We start from the raw sequence: 11,819 nt of genomic DNA on the forward strand, positions 1-11,819 counted from the left end.
CCACGGATCTTGAACTTCACCTGCTGTTAAACAGCCTCCTGGCAGTTGTGTGTTTGAACTGCTGTGAATTGAACTATCTTCCTTTGTTCAGGGAGCCTTTCGTGATGTCGATGATTTGGTATATGTCCAATGCCTCACCTGTGGAAAGTTTGCACAAAGTTTGTTTAACGCTCTGGTCGTGTTCCTAGAGTTCACTTCATTTAGTAACACATGCATTTCTAAACATGTTAATTGTAAAGTTATAACTACATATAGAAATATTAAAGATGGCCCTACTTTATCAGTTATTTAATTCATAAAGGAAAGAGGTGGATATATGGTTACATAAATGCTTTGTGTCAAGTGCGGTTTTATTTTGAAATGAATATTTTCTTTCTTATTCTATTTATTTACAGTTTTCTTTTATTGCGTCCTGAATGGAATTTTACCAAGGCTGGCAGGTATCAGGAGTTGAGATGTTAAAATGTTCATGTGCTGTAATTTGTAATTAATTCCCTTAAATTAATATCTACATATTATGTAATTTCAGTAAGTAATGTACACAAAAATATTTTTTTGATACCTGCAGGTATTTGATCCTCAATTTACCCTGCTGTCTTTTTTTAAGCACATTGTTTATACAACACATTTGAAAAATACATATGATACAACCCTCTATACAGAAAAATGAGGCTGATGATGGTGTGCAGGACTAACCGGGTGGTAGGTTGTATCTTCTTTCCAGACCTGTGGGGTTTGAGGGGGTCACACAGTCCATGGTGACCTCCTTCCTCAGACACTGGTCAATGTCAACGGCACTGAAGAAAGCTACTGACTGGGGAAGGTCCTGCAAGCCTAACGCATGGGCGAACACACTCCTGCAGGAGACACAAGCTCACACTCAGAAAAAAGCTGCAAAGTTTATTAGCCTATTCTGTAGTAGAAATTCTGACGGGGAAGAATAAAACGCTAATCAGCGAGCAGACCTCGTAAGCAGGTTTGTGATCTGAAGTGCCAGCGCCGCTCGGTAACGGTCTTCGCTTCCGACGAGGTACCGCACCTCATCGTGGATGCTGATGCAGAAACGGCCGTCGATGTCGTGCTCCTCGAAGAGCCACTTCATGGCCACCAGCATCAGGTGTAGGTAGTCCACTGCAGAGCTCTGGACCACCCAGTTCACTCTGCTCGTGATAAACTGACAGGAAATATGGCACCATCTTAATTTAAACCTTATCCTGTTGCAGCTTTTGAGAAATGTGTATGTCATTTATTTTTTAGGGGGAAAAAACAGCCATTTCCATGCAAAACCGATTTTTCAGGTTTTATGATCAGATTTTAAGACTTAGTGACACTTGGCTATGAACAGTGAAATAATAAATACAAATAAATAAACATCTATTACAACCAATCCCCAAAATTATACTATTTGGGGGAAAAAGGGGTTTTGGCTGTTCATGCAGGTTGAATACCACCATGTTGGTTAGATTTATGCCTCACCTCATCCTTAACCGCCATGGGCTCCAGCGCTCTGCTAATCCTGCAGCCTAGAACGGGAGTGGCCGGCTGGGCCGAATGAGCAACACTCTCCAGCTTGTTGAACATGTCTGACTCCGTACCTCCAGCCCACAGACGTCTGTCGACCATATTCCACCTCTTCCGCCGCGAGCTGAGGGGTGTAAAGGTGGGAAATGAAGGGACAGTGCAACTGAGGCGGCATGTGAGAATATCTTGAGGCGCTAAAGGCACTTGAAGACGTCCATGTGCTGTTGTACTTGCTCCCTCACCACTGTGAGGCCAGTCTGGTGATCCTCCGCAACTCCTGCAGGGTGACACTTCCATCTTCTTCCTTCTCCACCTCTATATCCAGTTCATTGACCAGCCACTCACCCTCCTCTGACAACTGGTATCTGATGAAACGTACAAAACACAAACGTGTAGCACTAGAGCTCGACTTAATCACCTTTCCACAAACAACTAAACCTAACTAAAATATAAAATCTTAACCCGAACACACAACTACCGAGCATACCTGCGTATGCCCTTTGTCAAGGCGTACATCTGCTTGGCCTTACTGGCAGCTTCTGCCTGACCGAGGCGGTGGTTGAACTGCAATAGCAGCCTCTCAGCAAAGGGTTGTCCCGCACCATAAATGCGTCCATAGTTGAACACCTTGGCATGCTCTCGGCTGATGCCCACAGTGTCAGCAGTGCGGCTGTGCAGGTCAGTGCCCTGACTCTTCTTTCCCTGAAGGGTCATCCAGCCAAACGCCGTACAACCTGAACCCAGCAAAGACATAAGATGAACACAATTAACATCAGATGCTGCTTGTTGAAACTAGAAAAGATAAAACAAATATTGCCTTCTACAACTTTAATAACATGGTGTTAAAGTATCAAATCGGGACAAATCTCACCATGCATGCCAGCAAAGTGAGCCTCTCCAAGCACAGCAGCAATCCACAACTCTTGAGAGTCAACATCTGCTCCCACCAGGTGATATCCAGGTGGTACCTGCACCATGGCCTTCAGCTCACTGCCTACCCGGTCCCGCTATGGACACAAAAAAACAAACATTTCTCTCAAATGCTACGTTTAGATTTGCGTTCCTCTTTGTCGGCTCTGCTTCTTACCCGTGCATTACTGGCAGTCAGCCACGTTGGCTCCACAGCCCTGCGTGTTACCGTTCCAGCGGTGACGACTTGAGGTAATATGGCACCATACTGGCCCTCTTCATCAAACTCTTTGTGTCTTTGGGAGACAGAAAGGTTGTTAGATAAACAGCAACGATGAATGGCTGATGATGAACAAATGGAGGATAGCTATTGGTATACCAGACAAACCTGCTGACAATACGAGGAAGCTCTCCCTTTCTCAGCCACAGCACCATCTGAGAGCTACAGAAACACGGTGTGAAATCCTGTATTCACCATCTTTATGACAAACAGATGAATAACTATGGTGGAAACTGAGAGGTACCTTATACGTTTATGGGCATTCCTCCAGAAGGACACCATTTTGTTGATCTCCAGAGCTCGTGTAGCGTTGGTTCCACCATGTCCAGCCCTGAGAGTACCATCCTCCATCTTGGACAGGAAGTCTTTTGAAAAAGGGCTGCCAACATTGTTGTGATTACCATCCTGAAACACACACATTCAGTGAGACCATGAAAGCAATTCAACAAAGTGACAATATGCCAATGATGGTTATTTAGGACGCTCTAGGTAAACAGTGAAACTTCACCTTATGAGGTAATTTGAAAAACCAGCACCCTGGGATATCTACATCGTTGTAGGGACCATTTCCGTGGTGATAATGGCAGTGACTCTCCTCTGGGGCATAATGTGGATCTTGAGACTGTTGTTGATACAGAATGCAAACTATATCATACAACAAACCACAATAAGTAATGTTCAATTTCAGCACAGTGAAACAAAAAACATTTAGAATGAACCACAACACACTGCATGTTAGACCAGATAGTGCTGTTCCATATCAACGAGGCTATAATAGGAATTACTGCAATACAGTACTAAAAGTGTTCATGTTACAAAGTCATAAAGCACTCGTAAATGACAGTGACCGTTTCACTCACCCTGCTTTTCTTACTCTCCCCATTTTTCATCATTCTGACTCTGTTTTCCTCGGTCAGACTCTCCAAGGACCCTAACTCCTCCACCTGAAGATGAGGTCAAGAAACACAACGACATGATATATGTTATCATTCCAGAGCCCCTGGGCCTGATCAATGATCCGAAGTAGCACTAGTTAAACACCAATGAAAAAGTCGGTTTCGTGTAAACACTTCCAAGAATGAGGCAAATTACATTATGAGCATACGCACCTTTGCCCACACTGTGCTGTCCGTCCACATGAGGTCATCTGAAGGGTCACAGTTCAGATATTCAGGCCGCACTTTGCTGTTCAGCTCACAATACTCTCTGTAAACACTCTCGATAGCTCTGTGGGACGGGAGGGAACAATGCTTAAACAAACACATACACATCCTACGTTGTCAAAATCTTGTCTTGATGACTCAGAACAGTGTATTAAGTACCTGTGTGGGCACACAGGCCCTGTACTCTCCTCCTCAGGTACCAGGTTGTCCCTGCGTCCAGGAACCAGATAGCCCCACCCATGTTTCTCTGAGTAATGCAGGGGGAAACCGTCCCACGTCAGACCCATCAGCTTAGGAGTTACTCTCATCTGTAGGCTGATGAGGTTGGCTCCAGGTGACCAGCTGTCCTCCTCAGACATCTTCTCACACAGCTTACGATACCACCTGAAGGACACAGTAAAGGGGGGTGAAGGACTGACTGACTATGTCAGTGGAAATTGAAAGATAATGATTATTAGATGGCTTAGCTGTACTTGGGAGGGACCTTACTTACCCTGGATGTCCAGGCAGATGTTGCCTTCTCTTAGGAAGTCGGCTCACTGTTTCTTTCAGCTTCTCCACAGCCAGCCTGCTGGGGTAAGGGCCTGCCGTCTCCTCTTCAGAGGGTGGACCTGGGTCTAATATCACAAGAACTCAAACTCAACTTCATCTCTGTTATCTTTTACAGATTATAACATTTGCTTTGTAAATATGGCTCCTGATCCGAGTATATACCTTCATCCCAGTCTGGAAGAGGAGTAGCAACTTTTGTTTCGACTGCTTTTTTGGAGTGTTTCTTCTTGCTGGCTGCTACTTTCTTCAGTTTAAACTCCTGCACATCCCACTCAAGATCCCAAAGCCAGGTGTCATCTTTGTATCTTAAGAAAATAAGAACATAAAACCTAGGTCCATTGATATACAATGTGGATGTTCTTCTACAAAGCACTTTTTTGTTATGGAACTACAGATTATGCATACATCTATAATGCTTTTCACTCACCACACACTTAAGATCAGAATGAAATAATGTGCTGCAGTGATAAATAGGTGCTCTTCTCACCTGTCATCCTGCAGCAGCTGGCAGGCATCATCCGCTAGAGTCATCAGAGACTTCTTCATCTCTCTCTGGAGCTCTTCGTAAACGTCCTGAGAATCTTCCAGGTAACGCCCCCAGTTTTGATTGACAGGAAGGTAGCTCACGCCCATCTCCAGCATTCCTGCAAACGTCACTGGATGAGGGCACCTTGTTAAAGATAAAAGAGATGGACTCATTATGCGGCATTGTGTATGAAACAATGTCATACTGGCTTAAAAATCAATAGCTATAAAAGGAAATAGAAAGAGTTGGTGGGTTGGGATTAACTGACCTCTCCATGAAGAGCGCAAGCTGTTCTGTGAAGACTTGATGTGTGGCTTCGACGTCCATGGCGCAGTACTGCATTAACTCCTGAAGAGGTCAGCGAAGCCATATGTATTTGTTAGTACTTCATGATGAATGCAAGTCATTTGGGAGACTTTAATATGCCGTCTATAAATACATTTGGCCTATGATAACAGACAATTTGAAGCAGGATTTGTCATGAACATCTGACCTGGAAGTTGTTCCGGACATCCGTCATGCTGCCCTTCACAAACGTCTCTCTGGCCTCTTTCTGCAGTGGCGGCCCTCCCACGTACAGAGCATGGACATCAGCCAGGTTATTAATGCTGCTAATATTAACCCAGTCCCAGGAGCCAATCTACACACAAAAAACATCACGTTGAGTTTTGCTGATGACAAAAGCCAGATCCTGATACTTTCAACAAAAGAAATGGTGCAACATTACTACAGATAATGCATGTTGTAGCTGAAATGTGGTGAACACAAACCATTGGACCCTCCCTTTTCTGTCCAGCTTTTTTAATGTGTTCCTTGACCTCCTGAAGACCCCTCCTTTTGCCCAGCCTGTTGGCCATCCACAGTGTGCGCTGGAACCCGGTCAGCCCAGAGATGGCCATGTGAAGGCTCATTGTGTCCATGAAGCGTACCTTAGAACCCTTTAGGGGAGAAAACACTTGAGTGTACATACATTCACTCAGGCAGGTACATGCTACTTGGTGCATTTACTCATGTGACTTATACAGCGAGGCTTATAAATAAATCATACAATAAAGATGCAAACAGAAGGAAAAAAGGGACATAGGGCTAGAAAGCTAAGTTGGTAACGAGCAAGGAAACAAGGACAACCCCCCCCCGAATACTGACCTTTAGTAAGTATTGCTCCTTAATGTAAGATCGGTCAAAACTGACATTATGGCCTACTATGAGCCTCTCCTTCCACTGACCCCCTGGTGGACGGGCAGAGTTGATAGGCGTCTCCAAGGGGATGAGGTCAGCAAGAATCAGCTGGTTTGACCAGGAGTACCTCTCTTCTATTAGGCGCTTACTGCACCAGGAGTACCTGGAATGGGAGAAAAATATACTTAACTATTGGCCTATTTACACCCCATCCCATTTTCACTAGAAAAAAAAAATTGTGTAAGAACCCATCCTCTGCCTATTACACTAAACAACTCGACCCACAGCACACCACCACAGTGACGCTAATCAATCCTGCCAATGAACAATTGAATGCGTTTCGGGGCATTTCTCCCATTTGCACAATCTTTATATTTCCTTCTTGTTCCTCACCAGTTAGTGGGAGACACAGCAGCAGCCAGTGTGGGACACCGTCCCTCCGTAACGCACACCTCCACATCGAACACCAGTGCCGACTCCTCTGGGAAGTCAACCTTCTGACTCTCCCCGTTGGGCCCATAGCGTGTCCATCCAACCTCCCAGCTCCATTTCTGTGGCATGGGAGGGAGATCAGCCAGCTGCAGCTTGGTGGCAGCCTCAAGGTAGGGAAGACTCTGCTTCTGGGCCAAGATACGGAAGTGCTCGTCAATATTTTTGCCATACATTTGGGGAAGCTTCAGCTCTACTTCGGGCAGCAGTGAAGTTTCCTTCCCCCACAGCTGATGTTTCTGCAGGTGCCTAATGCTACGCTCCACATCATCCTCTCCGTGCTCTGGTTGCAGCCCTCGAAAGATCTGGTCGTGCAGGTTCCTTGACAGCATCTGAATGTTAAGGGGGTTCAGGCGGGTCTCTGCGGAGTCCTCGCCCTGAATAGAGTCTGGCTTGGTGGAGTAGAGAGAGCGTAGACACCTCCATTGTAGAGAGATGAGAGTCCTCCACAGAGGACAGCGCAACACATGCAGCATCACCTCATGAGGACTTCACACTGGAGCTGGAAGACATTGGGACAACATTCATATTTTAGGACATGATGCAGCTTAGCCCCAGTTTGAGGCACAAACCAGGACTAGACACAGCTATATCTAGCTACTAGATAATAACATGTTTGATTTTATCTTATGTGTGATTGTGCAGTATTGTTCAATGGCGGAAATGTTCTTGGTCAAAGAGCACAGCTTCAGATATTTCACTCAGACAGGGCTTAACTTACTCAAAAACTTATCACCCAACTTTAACATTAACGCTAGAAATAAGTTGACTGAAAACAGGTTCTGGACTAAACGTTATCTACTGTAGCATAGTATAGTTAGGTAGCGTTACGTTGCACACACACCTTATTTAGTTTGCTTATTTCAGTATTAGCCAACGTTATCACGAACCTGTTAGCGCATGTTTACTAATAATTAAAGGGGAGTGTTGCTATTCTGTGAGCAACCAAACAAAATAATAGCCGTTTAATTCTGCACTCACTAAATGTGTTAGCTATACTGTCGATACAAGAATAAAAGACACCTCACCCGATCTGTACCTGAAGGTATAACGTCAAAGTTATCAACCACAATATGTCTCAAATTGCTACACAACAAACTAGTTTATTAATTTAGCATGGTCAATGCACGAGGACGTAAACCAAAGCAAGACGAAGCGTTAGCGACCCCACGCGGACCGGATGACTAAATCGTTTTGTAGGAATACAAACAAATGATTGGATGAACACGGTAAAGTAGTTTCTAAATAAGGCAAAAGGGGGATTATACACAAGTATCAGATAAGTAAAATATAACCAGAAATAATAAATATCTAGAAATATGAAACATATATATACGTATCTTGTCCTACAGTTTATAGCTCGTGGCCGCGTGGCCTAATGGATAAGGCGTCTGACTTCGGATCAGAAGATTGCAGGTTCGAGTCCTGCCGCGGTCGCTCTTTTATGCCAATCAATGTGATTTCCGCATTTGAAAAAAATATAGATATGTTATCGAAACAATCGCTGCCTAAGCTGCAATGGCCATTTTCGTCACGGTGCATTAAGGGAGTCCTCTTAACCTTAAAATAAATTTAAACCCAGTTTCCTGATGTGAAGGTGCATTTAATGACAGAGAAGGCAGCGTCGGTGTCGGTCTTATTTCACTGCAACACCTGGTTTATTCCATCCCTAATACAGCTACGCTTTCCCCCAAATGGTACTTCGCTTTGCTTTACACATCTACGACAATGACACCAATGGGTATCACCGTCGTACCAATGGGTGTCTGTCTGCCTCTAAATGTATTGTGTTTGTCTGTATTGTATCAGCTAGGATGATGTTGGATGATTTAACCCTGTTGTGTTTTGTCGTTGCTTCTCAGACGATGGCGGATGACACGGAGGATGTTGAGCTGGACTTTGCTGCTGACGAGCAGGAGAGTGTGCGGAGAAGCGCAGTCATAAGGTGCACTGCAGGAGATTGTTATTGTATAAACAAATTGGTCTTGCAGATTATATCGCTTTTGTAAATATAATATCAGCAGGGATGTCGTTTGAGAGAGTGTTTCCAACCTTGGTAAAATGAGTGTCATTTAAATGAAACGTCGTAAACAAATCTCAAAAACTTTAATTGGACGAATTATGCTCTCTCACAGACGTTTATATGCGACTATTCTTTTCTGATAATCTATGACTCAGACTGAGTCTCCTTGCCTCTTAATGTGCTGAGAAGTGTAGATATGCTGTAGCCTACAACAAAGTTGTCTGCTTGCTTTAATTGTACATGCTTCATTGGCATTTCCAGGCTCTTGGTCATTTCTAATCCTGTGTTTTTGATTGCAGACACCCCCTCGCCTCCTTTTTCCACCTGTTCTTCCGGGTGGTTGCCATTGTCGCCTATTTGCTCTGTGACTGGATCAGTGAGAACTTTGCATCGTGTTTTGTCCTGATCATCACTCTGCTCTCTTTTGACTTCTGGTCTGTCAAGGTGAGAGGTCAACTAGGTCAGCTGCTAATTCCCCTTACTTCCCTATGCCTTGCCCCTTATTCGCCCTCTTATGAACTTCAGCACCGTTTAATCCCTTTTGTTTCACCTCACTACAGTTTTGGTTACTCACGTTTGTCCTGTGTTTCAGAATGTCACCGGCAGGCTGCTGGTCGGCCTGCGTTGGTGGAATCAGATCGACGAGGATGGAAAGAGCCTCTGGGTGTTTGAGGCCAAAAAAGTAAGACGTGTGTTATTTTGAGTATGGGGGAGCATTTTGGGAGGTATTAAACATTTGGGCATTGCTATGTATGTATGTGTGTGTGTGTGTGTGTGTGTGTGCAGGCCTCTCTGGGCAATAACATCGGGACAGAGGCAGAGGCGAGGATATTTTGGCTGGGTCTCATCATCTGTCCTCTCATATGGACATTCTTCTTCTTCACCTCCCTCTTCTCCCTGAAGATTAAATGGCTGGTGAGACACATGTTGCTTGTGTGCATTGCTCTGTAGAGGCGTATTATGATTATATACATTCTTCTTAAATGCATCATCTGTGTGTCTTCCCCAGTTACTTGTGGTTGCTAGTATTTCCCTCCAAGTGGCTAATCTCTATGGTTACCTTCGCTGCAAGGCAGTGGGAGAGGATGGCCAGCCTGCAGACATCCGCTCTTTCTCGGGGCAGCACCTCCTGCAGCGTGTGAGTGACTGACTGCAGCATTTAGCACTGTCCTGTTAACTCAGTGTTCATTCAAATTGAACATAAACTCACTCATAATTTATCCTCTTCCAGCCAGACATCATCTTCGGAATACTATGAAGATTACCTCGTCCTTTACAGCCACTCTGTTGTGTGTGTGTGTGTGTGTGTGTGTGTGTGTGTGTGTGTGAGAGAGAGAGAGAGAGAGAGAGAGAGAGAGAGAGAGAGAGAGAAGAAGGAGGTAGATGAGAGCTGCCTCATCTCCAAAGTTCCCGCAAACTGCATCTACTTGAATGGCCGTATGCCTCGTGCATTATGCTGCTGACTGTTCACTTCACATGTTGCCCATGGATCAGTCTGGCTATTATGTCAATAAAAGATAAGTGCATTTAAATGTATCCCTACTGTCGTTGGTTGAACACACCCTATCAGTAAATGCATTTATCATGAAAGAATTAAAAAGCATATCGTTTTTAAGCAGCTCATATACAAGCTGTGTTGCTAGATTGTGATGTGCAGATGATATGTCCTGCTTTTAGCCAACGTCTGCTATAGAAAACACAAGGCTAAGTCTGATGTAAAGATCCCTAAATGTGCTTTATTTAAGGAAATGGGGTATAAAATGCATTGATTAAATGGCACATCCTCCACTGTCCAAAAGTTTCAACAGGAAATGCTTAGTGCACCTTACCATAAGAATGAATTATAGGCCTCCGTGAAAATAAAAAGCCCATTAAAGTTTGATGAAAATGTTGACAGTTGTGATCTGTTGTTTCAAACATAACTGAAAATCTTAGAGAGACCAGTTGGTTTAAAAGTTTTTGTATTGTAGGATTTTTTTCTCCTCAATGAGAAATTGATTTATTTGTGTGCAGGACAAACTGCAGATTGCAATCTAACTCAAATGTATTTGTCATTTCTCTGTGATTCCAAACATAATCTGGGGTGAAATTGGCTATTTAATACTAACCATGGTGAGTTATACAATTCTTATACCTCTGCAAAATATGTCTGCTTGGTGGTCAAACCATTCATTTTAAGAATAAATATTAGTATTGCTGTCTGTCCCTAAACTGGAATACAGTGGGAGCTTCAAAAAGCATTCCGACTATACTTTATAAGTAAAAGATCAAGTCAGCTCTGTTCGCCCAATTTAGATTCAATAGTCAGAGTCGCCAACCCAGTATTGCATCTTACATTCTGCCAATATTTGCTGTAAAATAGACATAATGGGAATTACTCTAATGTATTTTAATTTAGTCCCAGTGTAGTTTACACGGACTAAAATCTCTCAGAAAACATGTTATCCTGACCGTACAGATTTGGAGGGAACTGTTCATACCAGTGTTCTTGACCGTGGCCCCTGAGCTCCACACACAAACGGCTTAGACCTCAAAGATCTTCTATTGGTCAAGAATGCTCACTCCTGCTTCCAGCCTGTGAAACCCTGTCAGCAGCGTACACACTGTAGGGCGGGCAATCAATTTATTGTGCTCACTCTATATAAGCTTAGTGGTATGCTATGCCAAGGCCATAGTAACTTCCAGTGATGAAATAAAAATATGAACCAGCAGGTAGAACAATTTGCATGCCACAAAAAGTGTGTTGGCCTATTCTGTCTTGAGCCACAATGGCAGTGCTGCCCAGGGTGTTACTAATCTTATTTCAACTGTGTGTCTAACATGGCAGTGGAGAAACGTTAGGACCATTCGCTTGCTAATATAAATCAGGAGATATGTGGAATTGTATTTCTGCTAAAGGGAGCGCAATGAATAACAAACATATGAGAGCTGCAGAGGCTCACATAATCTGTAATACTGTAAAAAATAGCCTCTACCTTTGAAATTATGTTGAAACCATCTGTTTGCTTTTTTTATACATCACAATCTGGCCTGATTTGAGACCTATTCTATTAAGAAATATGTAGCTTACTGCTAATAAACCCAAAATAATGTGAAATGATCGAAAACCCCTAAAATAGCTACTAAATGGACCTCTGTGTGATGCTGGTTTGTCACCTGCTGTTTCGAAGGTCAAGG

The 11,819-nt window shown here is 43.6% G+C and overlaps 2 protein-coding genes and 1 non-coding gene across 3 annotated transcripts; 2 read left to right on the forward strand and 1 right to left on the reverse strand.

Moving 5' to 3' along the window:
• Positions 1–48: 48 nt before the first annotated feature.
• Positions 49–7,745, reverse strand: polg (polymerase (DNA directed), gamma). The gene is made up of 23 exons (XM_068722954.1): positions 7,648–7,745; positions 6,524–7,121; positions 6,098–6,293; positions 5,722–5,889; positions 5,445–5,591; positions 5,220–5,299; positions 4,913–5,095; positions 4,588–4,730; positions 4,367–4,490; positions 4,033–4,257; positions 3,820–3,937; positions 3,571–3,654; positions 3,219–3,332; positions 2,955–3,115; positions 2,819–2,872; positions 2,609–2,726; positions 2,393–2,528; positions 2,009–2,255; positions 1,764–1,886; positions 1,477–1,645; positions 966–1,174; positions 697–857; positions 49–138 (listed from the first exon to the last, which is right to left on the reverse strand). The coding sequence occupies exons 2-23, from the start codon at positions 7,093–7,095 to the stop codon at positions 74–76; spliced, it is 3,597 nt and encodes a 1,198-aa protein (XP_068579055.1). The 5' UTR covers positions 7,096–7,121; positions 7,648–7,745; the 3' UTR covers positions 49–73.
• Positions 7,746–7,983: 238 nt separating this feature from the next.
• Positions 7,984–8,056, forward strand: trnar-ucg (transfer RNA arginine (anticodon UCG)). Its single transcript has one exon. It is a non-coding gene; the product is annotated as a tRNA-Arg (tRNA).
• A 362-nt stretch (positions 8,057–8,418) lies between these two features.
• LOC137881364 (Golgi apparatus membrane protein TVP23 homolog A-like) lies at positions 8,419–10,504 on the forward strand. The gene is made up of 6 exons (XM_068723276.1): positions 8,419–8,564; positions 8,942–9,086; positions 9,235–9,324; positions 9,429–9,557; positions 9,652–9,780; positions 9,874–10,504. Exons 1-6 carry the CDS (start codon positions 8,434–8,436, stop codon positions 9,898–9,900), a joined length of 651 nt encoding a protein of 216 aa, XP_068579377.1. The 5' UTR covers positions 8,419–8,433; the 3' UTR covers positions 9,901–10,504.
• The last annotated feature ends 1,315 nt before the right edge of the window (positions 10,505–11,819 follow it).

Source organism: Cebidichthys violaceus, unplaced genomic scaffold, assembly GCF_023349555.1.
Source record: "Cebidichthys violaceus isolate CVI_PGR_0920_01 unplaced genomic scaffold, fCebVio1.0.p SCAF_3, whole genome shotgun sequence".
In the NCBI taxonomy this organism is placed as follows: Eukaryota; Metazoa; Chordata; class Actinopteri; order Perciformes; family Stichaeidae; genus Cebidichthys; species Cebidichthys violaceus.

Coding starts and splice junctions, on each gene's coding strand:
- polg (XM_068722954.1), bottom strand. CDS start 7,095: ATGCTGCATGTGTTGCGCTGTCCTCTGTGGAGGACTCTCATCTCTCTA. Junction 6,294..6,523: donor GCTGTGTCTCCCACTAACTG/GTGAGGAACAAG, acceptor CTCCCATTCCAG/GTACTCCTGGTGCAGTAAGC. Junction 139..696: donor AAGATACAACCTACCACCCG/GTTAGTCCTGCA, acceptor AACTTTCCACAG/GTGAGGCATTGGACATATAC.
- LOC137881364 (XM_068723276.1), top strand. CDS start 8,434: ATGATGTTGGATGATTTAACCCTGTTGTGTTTTGTCGTTGCTTCTCAG. Junction 8,565..8,941: donor CGGAGAAGCGCAGTCATAAG/GTGCACTGCAGG, acceptor TTTTGATTGCAG/ACACCCCCTCGCCTCCTTTT. Junction 9,325..9,428: donor GGGTGTTTGAGGCCAAAAAA/GTAAGACGTGTG, acceptor GTGTGTGTGCAG/GCCTCTCTGGGCAATAACAT.